We start from the raw sequence: 20,669 nt of genomic DNA on the forward strand, positions 1-20,669 counted from the left end.
CGAGGTCGGAAAATTGAGTACCAGTTCACTGGTAATTCCCTGTTTGTCGTAAAAAGGCGACAAAAAGGGTTGGCGGCAGGAAGGGCATCCGGCCGTAAAACATTGCTTCAAAAAGGGGACCAAAAAACAACAACAACCACGGTCCCCGAAAAAGGCCAACCCCCGTTTGCGGGGAAAAATGGCCTCTAAAGGTGTTTTTTTTTTTGTTTTAAAAAAAAAATGCTTATCAAATGACCTTGTGAAAATTGAAGTTAAAAGTAATGTGTTTGTTTATTTGTGTTTGTTCCTCTGTTGTTGTTTTTTTTACCAGATACCACAAAGGTACTAGTTAATGAAGAGGAAGATACAGTGAGTGAGGAAAAGGAAGTGAAGGGAAAAGATGTTGACGAAAAAGAGGGAGAGAAAGACAACAAAGAGAACAAGAAAAGGGCCCTAAAAGAGGCAGAGATGGTCAAGGAAAATAAAGTTGAGCGAAGACAAGTTGTCGATGGATTTATGCAAGTGGATGAACGTGACATCAGAGCGGCCTTGCAACGGGGAGAGCTGCTGGAAATGGGAACGTATGAAAAAGAGCTTTTTGCACTCTCTTTTTCTGCTATGTCAGACACTCTGTCTTGTGGTCTGACACCAATACTGGACATCAGCCCATCGGTAAGAGGGAAGGGAAGGGTGATGGGAAGTGGTAAGGAGGGTGGAAAAGAAAGAAGGTGTTCCATTACTGTTTTTTTGTTTTAGGATAAAAGTTTTTTTTTATACAGTGATCTCAGGTAATAGAGCCTGGTGTTGGCTTAGCGGTTAGGGTGCTGGCTTGGGATCCTAGGATCCTGGGTTCGAATTCTGGTCAATCGCTGAATTAACGCCAGGGGGGTTGACTCAGCCTGTCATCCTTCCAGGGTCGGCAAATTGAGTACCAGTTCACTGGTAATTCCCTGTGTGTCACAAGAGGCGACTAACAGGGTTGGCAGCAGGAAGGGCATCCGGCCATAAAACATTGCTCCAAAAAAAGGGGACCACGGTGCCCAAAAAAAAGGCCAACCCCTGCTCTGTGGGGAAAAATGGCCTCGAAAGGTGGATCTCAGGTAATGGGAAAGCTTGTAAATGTATCACATGTAATACAAAAAAATTAGGAAACTGGTGTACTTTTGCACAAATTTCAAGTATATCAGTAGATAATGTACATATCAAGACTACTGTACCTCGTGTATGGCAATTTAAGCTGAAGTGCTAACATCACGAGCCCTGGGCTCAGATAGAAACACCAAGCAGGCCAACCCCCACTTTTACTCCGTGAGCTGTATAATACTAGTTCTGTTATCTACTTAAATGACTATTTAAATGCCGATTTGTGTTTTTCACCTGATAAGTGTTTTCGGGATTTTCTAAAATAAAATGACACACTTTGAAGCTCGTTTTCTTGAAAACCAATGTGGCAGTGAATCTTTCTCTTTCGGTCTCCACACCCATCCTTTTAAGGTTTAAAGCACAGTGTTAGATTTATTGTCATGTATGGCTGCACAAATTGAAAATATTGTGTAACCTAACAAGACCGAAAGTCTAACAACGGCGTCGCCAGGCTTGTTTGATAATTTAGTTGAAGAGGATAGTATCACCTGGGTGGGGATACCAGAAGCAAATAATGTAAGTATTAAATTATTTTGAGGTACTTTAAGTCTCTAAGATGTCTGCCACCATGGAAGGAAGTGAAGAGAGTGCACTGAGACACTGGTTTATTCTACATGTTGGTCAGTTAGTCAACACTATCACAGTGACCTCAGCACCATCCCGACACACACCACTGCGGCCGGAGTGCAAATCCTGCCACCAACCTTCCTGAGAGAGGACCCAGTGAGTTGGTACTCATTTTGCAACTTTAATATATTAAAGCAACATTTTCTTGGGAGCTATTAACCCTCCAAGTTTCACTCTCAGTCTGCTCCTGAGTTTATATGATCTCACTATCAACAACATTGTCGGTTAGTCGGCCTGCAGCATGTGCAGTTCCTCTCATTATCTGGAAAGCACTCTGGTTGGCAAAGATGCACAGATCGAGTGGGTCTCCTACTCTACTCGTGCAATGTACAGCTGTCCGTGTGTAAAAACACATGACAGGTTCGACCGCTTTTACGACATGTTCGGCCTGTACGGCATATCATCATCATACTAAAATACACAATTTAGCGTCTGTCTGTCTCATTATTTTTGACCAGAATACATTCCATCATTACTTATCCAATCTCAACCAAACCTGACAAGGGTTACACAATGAAGATTGTAGCGCATTCATTTGCCCCCCTCCCCAAGGGGGTTTTCTCCCCCAAGCGGGTTTTCCCAGCCATTGCCACCAATGGGGTTGTGTGTTGAGGTGTATATCCGTATTAACCTAGCTTTATCATGGCGTTTTTCCAAGGCGCTTTCTAATAACAAAACAAATGATAATAGCATAATATTAATGTGATTTAAAAAAAACAATATTAATACTAATAATGTCCCACATCCCCCAAGGGGTTTTTCCTCCTTGAACAAATGCCGTCAACGTTTATAAATAGCTTATCGTGGCGTTTTCGTGGGAGCAACAGCCTCCACCAGAAGTAAAAATATTATAAACCACAAACATGTATGATTAGCTTTTTAAACAGTTGCTAATGCTGCATATAACATTAAACAAAGAAATTTGGAGGAATCCTGACATCCGTGAGGTAAGTTTCATTCACAGAACTCAGCGAAGATCTACTGTAATCTATATACCCCACAAGAGTTGAGTAAATAACATGACCCTTCCTGCCGCTAAAGTGGCGTTTTTCGTAGTGGCCTTCGAAACCCATCAATTAAGGTTTTGTTTTGAAAACCAACAATGAAACCCACTTTTCTTGCTGTTCCACACTAAACTGAAAGGAAGGAAGACTGGGGTGTGCTCATTTACCAAGCAACTAGCTAGCTCTTGCCAAGCCAACCGTTCCTTAACGGTTTTGAATTGAGCGCTTACTTGAATGCTTAAACCACTTGGCTAGCTCTCCACACAAAACTTGGTAAATGAACAAACACCCAATGTTCTTGAGACCCGACCATAGATCGACTGTAATCTACATACCCCAAAGAGGAATGACACTTCCTGCCGCTCCCGTAGTGAGCGGGTGAATGAGTAAATTAAAATGTCGTTCAGTGGAGTTAGCCGTCATAATGACATCATAGACGTAATGACGTAGCGTGACGGCCGGACACAAAACTGCCGCTACTTTAATATATGGAAGATTATATATTTTAACCTCCAGTAACTTTGCAGTCACTACGAAGGGATTAGTGTTACGATTAGATTTACTATAATATTAACGTTACATTATCATTATTACGAAAATGATATTACTATCAAAAAACCAAGGCTAATACCTTACTTCCACGGTTATTAGTACAGTACTCCGCTTATCATTGATTCATGAACCATACACTGTTTCAACCCATTCACTTTGCATTCACAACATTGGGATTAAAATGTTACAGTTTTATTTACTATATTATTATTGTTATTATTATTATTATTATTACGAAAACCATACTACTGAAACGATACTACTGTATTAAGAAACCTGGACTTAATTTGTCCGAAGGGGCCTGAATGTGAGGCATGAAGCCTAAGGCCTATACGTACCTTGTCGTTGGAAGATCCATAACGTCTATGCTTTTGATATTTGATGATCATTTTAACAATCGATTTGTTTGTGTTTCACACTGAATGAAAAGCATAAAGGTAGAGCATAGTGATTGTGATATATGACAGGTTCGACGATATGTTAGGCCTGAACGGCATAGGAATCAAAATGGCGGAGTGTGGAGTCAGCCGTTGTATGCCGTAATGGCATCAGATGCAATCACATCACCATGTCATGTGACTAGATCATCAGCTCTGATTGGTATACATTTGAGGGGACATACATACATAGGGACGGACAAACACTGTTCTAGAGTGCTGCGGCTTCCCTATGGGCTGCGCCGTAAAAATGTGTTACTCAAAAATATTTTTCAGGAACTCATTCAGATTAGCATGACCCATTTTCTCAGAAAAAAATAAAGAGAAAGGAGAGAACAGTGAATATTAATGATTGATTATCTTATTAATAAACTCTCAGTTAACTCTGTTTCATCAGTCTGTAATAGTCGGTGTAATTGATGGAAAAATGTTCGCTAAACGGCCATTTCTTAACATTTTCAAAGAAATGCTCTCCCTTGGTTTTCCAACCATTGGGACTTTGTCTTGGTCAAACGCTCTCACACATAAAACCAGTTTGGACTCGCATAACAACGATATGATTCGCCCAATCAAACGGCACGACAAACGTTCAGTGACCAATCAGCAAGCCCGTAACAACAGCTTACTGAAACCAACAGTTTTGAGTCGTTGTGGTCATCAGAAAAAACATCAACAAATGACGACAGAGCACAGATCTAGAATTATCTGTACCCGATTCTGCATTCTTCTAATTATAATCCAACACCGATCATCAATTCCTTGTATATATGAATAGTTTAGATGAGATAATGAGGTATTTTACTTGTTTGTTTGTTTTCCCAAAATCCGATTGCCTCGGCCGAATTGACTTCTTTTTTTTTAACCAATTTCTTTTTTTTTTGCAAGTGTGACAATTGGGTTTCGTGGCACGCTGACTGCTTAACCAATGCGTGGACAAAACGATCGTTCACGTAATTTATGCATCCATGCCTTATGATACAGTGGTAGTATGTCAATGCTGTATTATGTTTGTTGTGTCATGGATGCTAATTATTTGCAGTGTTATGGAAGCTAATATGGCCATCTTTTTAAGACCAGCGATGCTTCTAATTTTCAATACTAATATTGATGAAATGGGGCTCAACTGTCGATTATGTATGTGGGTGGTTCAAGGTTGAAGTGGACTTCTTTATTCTTAAATAAAAAATAAAAAATAAAAAAAACCACCTTTAGAGGCCATTTTTCCCCGCGAAGCGGCTATTCTTAAATATTGAAGGTAAATTGATGAAACTTCACCTATGTCTCAAGGTATTAACCTATGGTATGTAAACACATCTTATTGAAAAAACATCTGCATAGTAGACTTTGAGATGGGTACACAGCCCTTTCAAGATGTGTGCTTTGACATCTTCATTATTCGTAAACTTACTGCCACCCAGATGTTGTTTCAGTGGTCAAAAGAGATAAAAAATCACAAGGCGAAAAGTCTGGACTCCACAGCCCATCCATCTCCACTAACGAGTATGATGCAGTCAGTTTGTTTTGCTGGCGAGGAGAATTGGGTTGGAAAGGTCTAAATCATCTCCATACGATCGATACTTGTCACCATGTGATTTTCATCTTTTTTGAGCACTAAAGTACCATCTGGTTGGCATTACGTTTACCTATTCTACAGTACCCAGGCCTTTTGATGTCTGGTAGATTATCGGTTGCAAACACATGGTTCGAACAACCCATGCGCAGACTGTGCACATGAACTTCACCTGATGGGCAACATAGAAATCAGATTGACTACATTATAATCAACAGAAGATGGAGAAGTGCTGTGCAATTTGCCAATACTCTACCAAACGCAGACTGTGGGACAGACCAACAATTCCTTGTGACAAAATGACGAGTCAAATTGAGAAACATGAAAAAGAAAAACTACGACCAAATGTGACCTTGAAAACATATCTAAACAATATGCAATAAAGGTGAAAACCCGTTTTGCAGAACTGGAACTGGTTGACAGAATGCCAGATGAATTGTAACAAGAGGTTGAAGACATTGTACAAAAAAAGAGAACAAAAACTACATCGCAAAAGCAAGCAGAAAGAAGAAGATGAAATGTCTGTCAGAAGAGGAAATAGATATTGCAGACAGAAGAGGCATGAAAACCAAAGGCACATCAAGGGAGGACATTAAACGGCTATATCCTGACTTCCAACAACAGGCGAGGAAATACACAGATAAATATTTCAAAGAGGCATTCATAGTGAATATGAATGAATGATCGTTTTAAGGCCATTTTCCCCGCTAGAGCGGGGGTTAGCCTTGCGGGCCCCATGACAATCATGGTTCCCTGTTTTGAGGCAATGTTTTTATGGCCGGATGCCCTTCCTGACGCCAACCCTTGGTCACGCTCTAACGATGCGCAGGGATACGGTGTACACACCGTGATCATTCATCCCAGCAAGCTGGTACTCAATTTGCCGACCTCGGAAGGATGACAGGCTGAGTCAACCCCCTGGCGTTAATTTAGCGATCGATCGGGATTCAAACCCAGGATCCTAGGATCCCAAGCGGGCACGCTAACCGCTAACCCAACACCACGCTAGATGACACTGACCAGATGACACTGCATTCATAGTGATGGATGGTTTTTAAAAAGATCAGAGAGGAAAGCTTATATCTAGGATTGAGGTCCTTAAAGAGTCAAACAAGAAAGACCCAACAGAAGAAACACAGGTTAAAGAAAAATGGAAGGACTATACCGAAACTCTATACAAACGAGGTAGCAATATGATGGCAACCTTCGAAGAAAGGGAATATGAACAAGAACCAATAGTGATAGAATGTGAGAGCTGGCAAATGGGAAAGCACCAGATGCCGATAAAATTAAAATATAAATCTTTAAGGTAGTTAGGGAGGAGGCAATCAAAAATGTAACAGTTATCTCTACACAGATCTGGTGCAGGGTTGTATGGTCTAAAAGGTGGAAGCAGTTAGTCTACATACCATTGAAAAAGAACGGGAATGTAAGAGAATGTTCAAATAACCGAATATTGCCTTGATTTCATATGCTAGCAAGATACTGTATTACTAAGGATCTCAACACAGAATATAATACTTTATTATGCGGAAATGCCCGTTGAGCAAAGCAGGTTTCATAAGAGGTAGACTAGAGGGACTAGAGATCTAATAGCAAATCTGAGGTGGAATCATGGGAAAAGCAAGGGAGTATCAAAGGAAGGTGTGTTATAGATTACAGCAAAAATTTTGGTTCTGTTGATCATTAATTGATGGGGAATATGCTGAGAGATATGGGGATGTCAGAGCATCTGATATGCCTGATAAGAAGCCTGTACAGTACACTAAACTAGAAGCTGCAGTAAGAACAGAGTATGGAGAGACGGAATGGTTTGGAATTGGAAAAGGGATCAGACAGGAGGGCATTCTCTCCTCTTACCTGTTCAATCTGTATTGTGAGTATAGCATGAGGAAATCAAACCTAGATGACATAGAGGCTGGAGTTAGGATTGGAGGATGATGAATCAACAATCTAAGGTATACTGACAATAACACTCTGTTGGTATAAAGTAAAGAGGACTTGATGACACTGCTGCAGAAAGTGAAGAAGGCAAGTGAAAAATATGGTCTTTAAACCTAAAAAAGACTAAAATCTTGTCAACTGAGAAGATCGATGCTTTCAGATTGGGAGACGATCATGTTTCATCTTCCTGGATTCCCGAATGATCACGGTAGTAACGATAGATCACGGTAGTCACGATAGGGATGATCATGAATGTCACCAGATGTTGGCCACAACGTGACGGAATAAGATAACTAGATAGGATAATCGGTCGTTGGTACCCACATTGCACTTACATTTTTGAATTTCAAGTGAATACGGATTATTGTAAATACAAATGATGTATTCACACTTGCAACACTGATATCAAATTCTTCTGCAATTTCAGTGTTTTGTTTTTTTTCCAAAAAATAGCCCATCGCCACATTTAACGTTTGCTTGAGTAACAGCATTTGGTTTCATGTAAACATTTGCTTAATATCACTTACCCCAGCCTTAGCACTGCCCTAACTCTCCTATTCTTTACTCTCAGGCTGTGGCCCCCAGTCCTGCCACTGTTTCCACTGAAAAACACTTCTGTACTTGTTTTGTCTATCCCTTTCATCTTAAACATCTCCTTCAGATCACATCATTATCGCCTCCTTTCTATTGGAAAAAAATCCATCTTCCTTTAACAACTCTTCATAGCTTAGTCCAGCCAGCCACAAAATCAATCGAGCTGCTCTACTGGGAAACCTTCTCTTAGGCAATTAGGTCCTTTTTTGTCTGCAGTGTTGAGGCTCATGGAAGAGCTAGAACACTGAATGGATCAGGATTCAAGTGAACAAAATGAATAGTAGAAAGAGGGGGGGGAGGTGTGGGGGGATGACACCAACAACAGGGTTGAAGGACAAAATAGAGGGAGACTTGGACAAATTAGGAATGAGGGTTAGGGGAGGACACGCGGGATGGACAAGATAGATACAGAGGCAAACTCTCAGGAAGGGGTTTAGAAGGAGTTAGGCTTGGGGTAGGACCGGGGGTTAAGAGGGGTAGAGAAGATAATGGTTTTGGATGGGGGATGATCTGATATGGTGGTGAACAGCTGTCTTGAGACCTGGCGGAAAGAATGGGACTGAACAGACTGGGACAGTTGGTTCAACAAGTGAGAGAAAAGAGGAACAATTGAGCGGAGGTGAGTAGTGAGCTTGCATTGTGGGAGTTTAATAAGAAGAGGGTTACTGATAGATTGTGTGTGCCCTGCAGAAACCTGGGAGGGACAGAACCAAGAGAAAGGAGAGGGTGCCAGACAAAAAAGGAAACGCACGGTAGAATACAGAAAGGCCACCGGCAAAGGCAAAAAAGGCAAAAGACACTAAGCTTTATCGTGGGAGCTACTAATAATTGTTAAACATGAGCTCCCTTTAATACATCTAAGCTGAATCCTTTGAATTTATTTTTTAAATGGTTCCTCACATGATCCCTAATTAACATATCCAACATCTTCCCCCCAACTGAAGCTAAATTAACTCGTGTATATTTCCCCAATTCCTCTCCATGGAACCTTTTCTAAATAGCAACGACATTTGTTCCTCTCCGATTTTCCATGTACCTGTCCTGACACCAATGAGCTATTACATATATCCGTTAACATCATGCTTGTCTTCTCTGCCACGTCTCGGAATACTCGTTGATGCATATCATCTTGCCCTGGAGCATTCTCTTGTCTTCAGTTTCCCAAGCTGCATCTTAACCTCTTCTGCCCCGATCTGGGTGTCCTCTAAATCCCTTCTTTACTCCTTAGATATATTATTTCAGATATTTGTAATGCCCCAAGCTATTCTTGTGTAAATGCTGAAGCAAAATCACTATTTAATAAAACTGCCATCTCACTTTCATCACTATTACTAATCTCCCTGTGCTATTGCTCAATGGACCAACATTTGTCTTAACCTGTTCTTACCTCTTGTTTAATTAAATAATGTCTTGCTAGTTCGTTTAATTTTTCTTGGCCATATCACTCTCATATTATTACCTTTTGGCTTGCAACTGGCCTCTGTTTATTCCGATACTGGTATGAGTCCGATTCCAGCACCCATATTTTGTACCTAATGAATGCCATCTGCTTGTCCTTAATTACAATCTCTGCTCCCTGTTTGGCAATACCCTGGTCTATTTCTGCCTCACTGGAATATAATTACTCTATACACTACATATTTGATGCTTGAAGGTTGCCAATTTCTCTCCAAGGCTGATTGTCTTTCTTTTTTTTTCTTTTTTTTGTATACAAGATCGAGGCTCGTGAAAGAGCTAACATTAATCACACAAAAAGACAAACCGACACACAAAACACAAAAAACAAGGGGAGGCGGTAGACAAGATGGGGAGAGAGGGGGAAGGACACAAAAGAGAGGGGGAAGGACACAAACACAACATTTGAGAGCAGGGACATCGGGAGGACTTGGGGGGAGGTGGGAGAGGATTAAAACATATGAACACTGCAAGGACTCTGGGGTGAATTACCGGGGGTAGAAAAGATCAAGGTTTTCGATGGGGGAAGATAAGAGATGGTGGTGAACAGCTGTTTTAAAGACCTGGAGGGAGGAGTGGGATTGAAGGGAGTGGGGGAGTTTGTTCCAGAGGCGGGAGAAAAGGGGAATGAAAGAGTGAAGGTGAGCAGAGAGCCTAGACTTTGGCAGTTTAACCAGAAGAGGGTTGCAGGCAGATCTTGTGCGACCTGAAGGAATATTGGGGGGACAGAGCACAGAGAGAGCTGGGGGAGCAAGGCCGGAGAGGAGTCGGTAGAAGACAGAAAGACCACCAACCTGCCTGCGGTGAGTGAGTGAAAGGCCCTCGGCGTTGACTACATCGCAGGAGATTCCAATGATTCTGAAAGCTTTGGCCTCAACAGCGTGAAGCCGAGCAAGGTGTGAGGCAGGAGCACCAGCCCAGTCTTCCTGTAAGGTTATCGCAATCTGCCTTCCTGAAATCTATTAACCTCGCCTTACTATCCTAAACTCTAACTCTCAACGTAATGCTTGAAAACACTATGTGATGGTCACTTTTTCTGCAAATGCTCCCCTACATTTATTTCTACCTTCTTGCACACTGTAATACAAATGGCAAACAAACAATCAACTGACAGAAATATATATACATATGAATGAATGAATGAATGAATGAATGATCGTTTTAAGGCCATTTTCCCCGCTGGAACGGGGGTTAGCCTTGCGGGCCCCATGATAATCATGGTTCCCTGTTTGAGGCAATGTTTTTATGGCCGGATGCCCTTCCTGGCGCCAACCCTTGGTCGCCTCTTACGATGCACAGGGATACGGTGTACCTATTCTAAATCGGGGTACACACCGTGATCATTCATCCCAGCAAGCTGGTACTCAATTTGCCGACCTCGGAAGGATGACAGGCTGAGTCAACCCCCTGGCGTTAATTCAGCAATTGATCGGGATTCGAACCCAGGATCCTAGGATCCCAAGCCGGCACCCTAACCGCTAAGCCAACACCAGGCGAAATATATACACATATATATACTATATACATATATAAATATATCCTATATATACTATATATACATATATATATACTATATACACATATATATATATATATATGTATATATATACATATATAAATATATACTATATATACATATATACCATATACATATACTATATACATATATAAACAAAAATCGTTATATACATTTGTATTACAGTGTACAATAAGGTAGAAATAAATGTATATATAAACAGAAATCGGGCGCTACTTCTGACTCACCCTGTATATATATATATATATATATATATATATATATATATATATATATATATATATATATATATATATATATATATATATATATATATATATATATATATTGTTACGTGGTCCATATATATATATATATATATATATATATATATATATATATATATATATATATATAACCATATATATATATATATATATATATATATATATATATATATATATATATATATATATATATATATATATAACCATATATATATATATATATATATTATATATATATATATATATATATATATATATATATATATATATATATTGTTACGTGGTCCTCCCGGTGACTACCTGGTCTCGGTGACCCCCGGACCGTGAGAGGAACTCCACCAGAAAGATCTATTATTTATGGTCTTTCGTAACGCATAAATCTGAATTCCAACCAATAAGAAACCCCACACCAAGGATCCGGAATAATCAATGATATATTCCCCGAGCAATCAACAACCATCCACAATCAGCAATCAATAGTACAAAGATGTAAACTCATCTATAATAACTCTAAGATGGCCATCTTATACATTCCTCACGTGAGCCCCACTCCCGACTCCCTCCATGGTCAATGTCTCTCTCAATGTCTCCGTACTCCGGTAGTTCGATCTCCGCACGTGGGCGGTTGAACGGACCCTTCCTGACGTGCTTTCACCAGGCACGTCCCGTACCGGGAACAACGGCTGCAGCGCACACCTCCTGGCCAAGCAAAGCGGATACAGCAAAGCAGGCAAAGCAACACGCGGCTTGCCCAGCACGTGCGGCCCAAGGTGCGACCCGTACGCGGCCTTGTAGACGGTGAGGCGAACTGTGCCAGCTGCTGGGTTCCGTGCACGAACTCACGGCGACTTGACGTGTCAAAGGGTAGTTACACGTCCCGGTAACTCCTCTCGCCAGACGGGCTTTTAAACGCCGATTCTGTTACGTTGCTCAATCGATACCGCTCGCATCCGAGCTCGGCGAGGAAGAAGAAGAATCGTCGCTTCTCCAGGACCTCGTGTCTTTTCTTCTTCCATTTCCGGTCTCCTTTTTCTCAGAAGGGCTCCTGACCCTTTAATCACAACAACCTTTAATCGACTACACATTGATAAGCAAAGACCTGAATAGTAATTCACATACATTCACATAAATATGTAACACTCCCCCCCTTCAAGAAAGAAAGTTTGAACCCAGCGAAAACTTTCTTTGCCGGCCAACTTGGATAAACAAACCAGATAACTCACCCCCCCCCCCCCCCCAACTCATCAGTTCCCCCCGGGCACAGTCATCACTTAAAAATAAAGCAACAAAATTTCACACAATCCCCTAGATTAATTCCCTCTGGACCAAGCGTCAACCACTTCTAGTTTCTCTTGAATGACGGTTAAGGGGTGGTGACCAAAGCCCCCAAATTTAAACCTCTCTATAGCACTTTTTCGGGAGGCTCAGCGGAGTATTCCCTACATGGACGCCTTAAGGAATGTGGAGTTCACGGTTAGTCCGGGGAGGAAAGTTCATTACATGGACGCCTTTAAGAACGTGGAGTTCACGGTGAGTCCGTGCAGGAAAGTTCATTACCTGGACGCCTTTAAGAACGTGGCGTTCACGGTTAGTCCGTGTAGGAGCCCCGGCTCGGCGGCTCCCCCGTATATAGTGCTTCAACTTCTCCAGACTCCTAACCGTTACGGTGGGACCCCTTGTCCCAGCCGTTACCTGACTGGCGGTCTCCTTCTCGGCCAGTGCTCTGACATTCATTCTTTCGGGAGGTGCCATAACTCTGGGAGCCTCCATAGTAATATCGGCTGCTGCCAACCCCAAATCTCCTGCCAAGTGGTCCTCTTCTGTAGACCTCTCGACGCCTACGAAATGCCTTCCCTACTGTTATGGTCCGACCCTCCAAATCCTTACCATTCCAATTCTTCTCCTCTGCCTCTCTGGCGTCTCTTGTGCTTGCAAACGTGACAAAGCCGAACCCTCTTGACCGTTGCGTTTCCCTGTCTTTTACCACCCGCACTTCCACCAGCGGCCCATATCTGTTGAAGACAGAGGTCAGAACTTCTTCCTCTGTGTTGAAGTTCAGTCCCCCTGCAAATAACTTGGAACTTTTGTCGCCATCCCGAGCTGGTGGGGTGTTATTTTCCCTGCTGTGCTCTTTACCAACCCTCGGGTTACCATAAATTTGCCCCCCCGGCCAAATCATTTCCGATAATCACAGATACTCCCTCTACAGGAAGCGTGGCTTGTAAACCGACGGTGACCGGTCCTGACACCAAATCGGATTCCAAATGGATGACATGAAGTGGGGCACTAACACAGCCACCGATCCCTTGTAACCGAACACTATCACCAGTTGCGGTACTCTTTGACAATGGCAAAATGCCTTCAAGCATTAAGGATTGATGGGCTCCTGTGTCCCTCAAAACCCTAACCGGTCTTGGGTTAGTCAAGTCTCCCTTGAGTGAGACCAACCCCTCATAAATAAATGGTTGGTAACTCTTCTGTGGGCGATTTCTTACGTTTGCCATCGCATTCGGAGTTGTACTACTCGGACTCTGCTCTGGGTCTTCCCTTTTCATGAGGTAACAACTGGACATCAAGTGTCCAGGTTTCTTGCAAAAAGCGCAAGTAGGCCCGGAGGAAAAACTCGTGGTCTGCCTCGGGCCCCCCAAAAAATAAGTTTGTCTTGGGCCCGCAGCCCTCTGATTTCGAACAGGTGGGGTATCCGCGTTGTCCCCATAATCCTCTCGAGGCCGCCGCCATGTATTGTCGTTCTCCGCACCTGCTGTTCCCCACCTCCCCTGCGGAGATCTAGGCGAGGAGTTAGGTTTGTGGACCCCTATCCGGTGTGTTAAGGCATAATCATCTGCCAGGGTGGCTGCGTCCCACAACTTCGGTACTTTCTTTTCCTGCAGGTACACTTTGATGTCCTCGTGGACACACTGTTGAAATTCCTCCACCAGCATCAGGTCACGCAATGCTTCGAAGTCGTTCCCGACTCCTTTTGACTCACACCACCGATCAAACATATTTTCTTTCACTCTGGCAAACTCCACATGGGTCTCACTCTCCCTCTTCCTGGCATTCCTGAATTTTTGCCGGTAAGCTTCCGGAACCAACTCATAGGCTTTGAGGATGTGCTTCTTCAATACCTCATAATCTGCACATTGGTCCATTGGTAGCGCCGAATAAATCTCTTGAGCTTTTCCCACCAGCACACTTTGCACTAGTATGGTCCAGGCCTCCTCCGGCCAGTTTAACTGTCGAGCCACTTTCTCAAAGTGTGGAAAAAATTTAGCGACTTCCTTTTCACTGAAGGGTGGAACCAGCCTCACATGTCTGCCCACATCCCAGGTGTTCTGGCTAGGTGTCGACCCCGTCAGCAAGGGTGGTCCCTCTCCCCGTTCTCTCATTAACTCCAGCTCCTTGAATTTAATTTCTTGCTGAAGCTCCATGTCACGTTCCTTTAATTCCCTTTCCGCTTTTCTCTCCTCTGCTTCGAGGTCCCTTGCAGCTCTCCTCTCTTCTGCTTTTCTTCCTTCTAACCTTTCCTGGAGTTCTCGTTCCACTCTCCTTTCCTCTGCTTGTTTCTCTTCTCTCCTCTCTTCTGCTTTCCTTTCTTCTTCTTTGATCCGTTCCTGGCTCCGTAATTGCAACTCCAGTTTCCGGAGCTCAACGTCTTCTGGTTCTTCGGGTAGCCACTGCCAGGCTAACTCGTCCCATGTTCCTAATCCCACCATAGACTGTATCACCGTGGTCTGCAACTCTGCCTTCCTCAAATTAGTTCGGACCTCCAAGTTAAAATGTTTGGCCAATTTCAAGAGGTCCGACTTTAGTAACGCTCGGAACTGTGCCTCACTCGGGGTTACCGCAAAGTTCTGTGCCACAAACGCCATGGTGCCTATCGTTAACACCTGTTAACCTTCACCCAAGACTTTACCCCAATTTCCCCAAAAATTTACCAATTAATACTTAATTAATAAATTTTAATTAATAAAAATATTATTTTATTATTTTATACAATTTTAGATCCCGGACGTAGACCCAATTGCGAATCCGCAAATCGTAATTTGGACGAGCCCCCAATTCTGTTACGTGGTCCTCCCGGTGACTACCTGGTCTCGGTGACCCCCGGACCGTGAGAGGAACTCCGCCAGAAAGATCTATTATTTATGCTCTTTCGTAACGCATAAATCTGAATTCCAACCAATAAGAAACCCCACACCAAGGATCCGGAATAATCAATGATATATTCCCCGAGCAATCAACAACCATCCACAATCAGCAATCAATAGTACAAAGATGTAAACTCATCTATAATAACTCTAAGATGGCCATCTTATACATTCCTCACGTGAGCCCCACTCCCGACTCCCTCCATGGTCAATGTCTCTCTCAATGTCTCCGTACTCCGGTAGTTCGATCTCCGCACGTGGGCAGTTGAACGGACCCTTCCTGACGTGCTTTCACCGGGCACGTCCCGTACCGGGAACAACGGCTGCAGCGCGCACCTCCTGGCCAAGCAAAGCGGGTACAGCAAAGCAGGCAAAGCAACACGCGGCTTGCCCAGCGCGCGCGGCCCAAGGTGCGACCCGTACGCGGCCTTGTAGACGGTGAGGCGAACTGTGCCAGCTGCTGGGTTCCGTGCACGAACTCACGGCGACTTGACGTGTCAAAGGGTAGTTACACGTCCCGGTAACTCCTCTCGCCAGGAAAGGAAAGGCTTTTAAACGCCGATTCTGTTACGTTGCTCAATCGATACCGCTCGCGTCCGAGCTCGGCGAGGAAGAAGAAGAATCGTCGCTTCTCCAGGACATCGTGTCTTTTCTTCTTCCGTTTCCGGTCTCCTTTTTCTCAGAAGGGCTCCTGACCCTTTAATCACAACAACCTTTAATCGACTACACATTGATAAGCAAAGACCTGAATAGTAATTCACATACATTCACATAAATATGTAACAATATATATATATATATATATATATATATATATATATATATATATATATATATATATATATATATATATATATATATATATATAGATATAGTACGGGCATGCCCTAGTATATATAAAACACAGTTTGTGTGTGCGTGTGTGTGTGTGTGTGTGTGTGTAATGTTACCGATAGACTCCTAAACGGAGAGGCTCACGTACTTGATATTTGGCACAGACATGGCCATTGAGCCTGGGACGAACATGGCTGACCTAAAAATGTATTTCATAATATGTTTGTACCATATTTTTATCTCAGCGCGAAATACCGGCATTCGCCGAAATACCGGCGAAGTACCGGCATTGTACGAATAATATATCGATAGTGCCGTGTAGGGCGGAGTGATGCCGCTGTGGGAGGGACCGAGCAAGGTCGCTGTGGGCGGGACCGAGCGAGGTCGCTGTGGGCGGGCCCGAGCGAGGCAGCTATGGGCGGGGCCGAGAGAGGTTGCTGTGGGCGGGGCCGAGCGAGGTCTTTGTTAGTGCGTTGCCGTTGCCGTTGCCTGGTATAACAAGATGGTGCTTGATGCTCTCTGCGTCAAGATACGGACTTGATGTCCGTATCTTTACAACAGACATTCCAATGATGATGATGATAAATGTAATACCACTCAAGGAAGGCCCACAACTCAAGAGAGTGGAAAAAAACAATAAAATGAACAAAAATACGGGGAAGGAGAAGCAACCACTCAGAAGAATGACAGAAAATCATTTCCCTTAAATGTACCGTGTTCACCAACTAGCACGACCAGATACAGGACACCAAAATAATTTCCCTTACACATATCGTGTCCACCAACCAGCAAGACCATACCACTTACCTCTGGATCAAACTGTATTGCAAATATTCAAACGGTTTTTACATGCTGCCGTCTCCTAGCAACCAATGAAATTTTTCAAAAATATTGTAGCTTCACTTTTCACGGAGTATGAGCGTTCTATATATTTTCAATTCAGTGCGCCCGACTCGCTCACGTACTTGATTTGTGGCATAGACATGGCCATTGGGCCTTTACGGTGTAATTTGTGCGAGGCTTTTGTCCGAGTGAGCTTGAGTCGAGAGGGCGAATGTACGGGTTGGGAATGTACAGGTCTCCCTTCCCCCGCCCGGCAACGCCGGTACTGGAGCGCGTCACAGGATCGGTGAGTCTCCAAAATCCACTTCGTGCTGTTGCGAAGATTCAGGACGATGTCGCGATTGTTGTGCTGCTCTCCGACCATGAGAACTGCAACGTCATTGTTGACTGGCCCTCCCCTTCCCTCCCCCTTCCCCCTCCCCCTCCCTTCCCCCTCCACCCTATCCCCTCCCCTTTCCCCCTCCCCCCTACCCCCTCCCCTATCCCCCTCCCCCTCCCTTTTTCCCGTCCCCCTACCCCTTCCCCTCCACCCTCCCCTCCCCCCTCCCCTCCCCCCTCCCCCTCTCCTCCCCCTTCCCCCCTCCCACCCCTCTCCTCTCCCATCCCTCCCCCTCCCCCCCTCTTCTCCCCTCCCCCCCTCCCCCCTCTTCTCCCTCACGTTTATACACGGAATGCCGGGTACTTCCCCCCCCCCCCTCTTCTCCCCTCCCCCCCTCTCCTCCCCTCCCCCCCTCTCCTCCCCTCCCCCCCTCTCCGCCCCTCCCCCCCGTTCCCCTCCCCTCATCTTCCCCCTCCCCTCCCCTCCCCCGCCCGGCAATGCCGGGTACTTCTGCTAGTATATATATATATATACATACATACATACATACATACATACATACATACATACATACATATACACACACTACATGACCAAAAGTATGTGGACATCCGAACATCGAACATCTCATTCCAAAATCATGGGCATTAATATGGAGTTGGTCCCCCATTTGCTGCTATAACAGCCTCCACTCTTCTGGGAAGGCTTTCCACTAGATGTTGGAACATTGCTGCGGGGAATTGATTCCATTCAGGACGTCTTGTTGGACGTCTTGTTTTTTATATGTATATATATTTTATGGATGCGTTTACTGTTTGTTTTTACGTAAATTTTCATTGAGATTTTTATTTCACAGTTTACAGTTGTAGAAATCCATTTTTCAAATACTAGATATTGATTGAGGTTTTTATTTTTTTTTACGGATTTTTAACTTAAATTTTCATTTACCTACTCACAAAGAATAACTCCAAGACATTTGCCTCATTGTTTAGGTTCTCTGCGAGTAACAAAGCAACCGATAAGAAGACAATAATAGCCGATAGGAAACTGATGCAGAAGCTTTTGATGCATGAACTTTCTCCTTTACCACTTTCTCTAGTGAAACTAAATGGGAAGATGAACTTCAGTGGGAAGGCATAACTACTGACAATCTTAACTGATGACCTGGGCAATGAGCTACCATCTGAAGTCCCACAAATGGATGATGCTAAGTCATTTGTGATTATTGATGGTCATGCATTGATCCAAAAGCTTGGCAAGCTTGCTAACTGTCATACATTCCAATGATTAGGTCAATTTATTTCTCAAAAGTGCCTGTAGCCACTTTAAAGGGTCCATCGATCAAAACAACAACAAGGGAAAAAAAGAACTAGTAAAAGAAGGCCAATCCGAAAGATCATAGATCGTGGAGACATCCCACTTCCTCAGGTTTGGGAACAGTGTACTCATTGGACTTGATGCAAGCAAGGCTGATGTAGCAGCATTCCTCAGTCAGAGACGAATTATTCTCAAGTTACCAACTGATCAAGAGATTGTAACTGGGGGTGGTTTCGTGAATCGAACAGGGATGGACTGTTGCCACACTTAGGCAGCAATCATGAAGAAGCTGACACGCGTATCATTTGCCATGTCAAAGATGCCATTCAAAATGATTCAACAGAATCTTAGTGGATTGCCAGGATGCAAACATGATCCTTTTGTTGATCCATTTATTTGGTACTCTCAAAGTGGATGTGTGGATGCGTAGACAAACAACCAACAAAATAAAGTGCTACCCCGTCATTCAGATTGCTGCAGCATTGCCCTTGGAAGTGATTGACAACCTGCCAGGATTTCCTGCCCTATCTGGATGTGACACCACCTCGTCCTTTACCGACTTTGCAAACAAGAGTTGCTGGAAAATATTCTTAGAGCATCCAAAGCATCTTGATGGTCTAGGTCGTGATGGATCCTTTGACTAGATCGAGGAATTTATCTGCAGACTGTAGAGTATTCCCCAACCTCGTAATGGTGTTTATTGGGCTACAAACTATTTGTTCATGAAAGGATCGAAAGCACTAGAGGCACTTCCTCCTACTGTTACGGATTCGTCACTTCCGTTGTTGTGGTTTTCATCCACTTGAAACATTTTTGGTTCCATGTACTATTATTGTTTTCAAAAGGTTTATTGTGTATGAACTGTTTTCAAAAGGTGAAAAGTTAGTGTTAAAAAGAAACAGGAAACCGGATCGGGAACCGGACGACGAAGAGGAAGAAGAGGAAAAGAAGGCGGAGCGAGTGGAGTCGGACAAGAAGCATTGTTGCTTTGCGGTCTGGAGCGAACGTTGGCGAGCAAGAGTCACGAGTGAACTTTTGGTTTCCCGGGAAAGGGATTCCTGCGACAGAGTTGTTATCGCTGTGACAGATCAACCTGCGTGTCAGGTTTTGCGGTGGATTCTGAAGAGAATCATCATCATCATCGTCGTGCCGTTGCGCCACGAGACCGGGCCGTCGGCCATTTTGACTCGTGCAGGACTTGCGCTTCGCTCAAGGTTTCGTCTCGTTTCGACCATTTTCACCGCATTCAGACGCCGATCTGGGGTGTGTGTGTGTGACGCGGCTTTTGAGTGGAAAGTCTGCGTGTCGCCGACTGTGAGCCGTGGAACGTCCATACCCGAGGGTGTGATTTCCCAGTCGCCTGGAGGGCGCCATTGGATTTCCCAGTCGCCTGGAGGGCGCCTTTGCACAGCTTTGGCAGCTGGGACTGTAACTGCCAACCCAACGGGATTCTGGTCTCGATTGGACATTGATCTGACGATCGCTGGAGCGAATCCACTTTGGCTTGAAGTCGGGAATTAGAGACATTGGGAATCTTCTTCTTTCCGCTCACTTGGAGCACAGTGAGTTGCACATTACGAAACTGATGGTACCATCATAGGACATATATTGATTGTACTTTTGATTACTATTATTGTTGTACTGTTATTCTTGTGTGATCTTAATACAATATTTGTTTGTGAGTAACAATTGGTGTGGCTTCCCCATTGATCTTTGACATACAGAATAACACATTTTTCTACCATGACTCCTCTCGGGGCTCGGAGGTACACTGTGACCAGGGGGTCGGGGAGGAGCACGTAACACTACCAATGATGCCCTTGAACTCCATAATGCAATCAAGCCAAGGTGCTGTACCAGTCTAAGGAATGTATTATGGATATTGGTTCTCCGTTGGCAACAGGGTCGTGGAAGGTAAAAGAGGATCAATTGAACTGTTATGGACACGTCTCCCATCTGTGCCTGAGACATGCCTTGGACTGATCTCATGCGGCTGCAAGACTAAGTGTAGTACTGCTGCTGGCAAATGCTCAAAGGGTGGCCAGATCTGCACCCAGGCTTTGCATGCAATGCCAAGGAATGCTGCAACCCAGCCAG

General features: G+C 43.8%; 1 protein-coding gene across 1 annotated transcript in view; it reads left to right on the forward strand.

Moving 5' to 3' along the window:
* Window positions 1-20,669, forward strand: part of LOC137430116 (55 kDa erythrocyte membrane protein) — a 138,924-nt gene that overhangs the window by 93,790 nt on the left and 24,465 nt on the right. The window contains exon 7 of the mRNA XM_068120683.2: window positions 311-651. Within this exon, the coding sequence (XP_067976784.2) occupies window positions 311-651 (341 nt within the window). The remainder of the gene's footprint in view (window positions 1-310; window positions 652-20,669) is intronic.

This window comes from Myxine glutinosa, chromosome 6 (assembly GCF_964187855.1).
Source record: "Myxine glutinosa chromosome 6, kmMyxGlut1.1, whole genome shotgun sequence".
Classification (NCBI taxonomy): Eukaryota; Metazoa; Chordata; class Myxini; order Myxiniformes; family Myxinidae; genus Myxine; species Myxine glutinosa.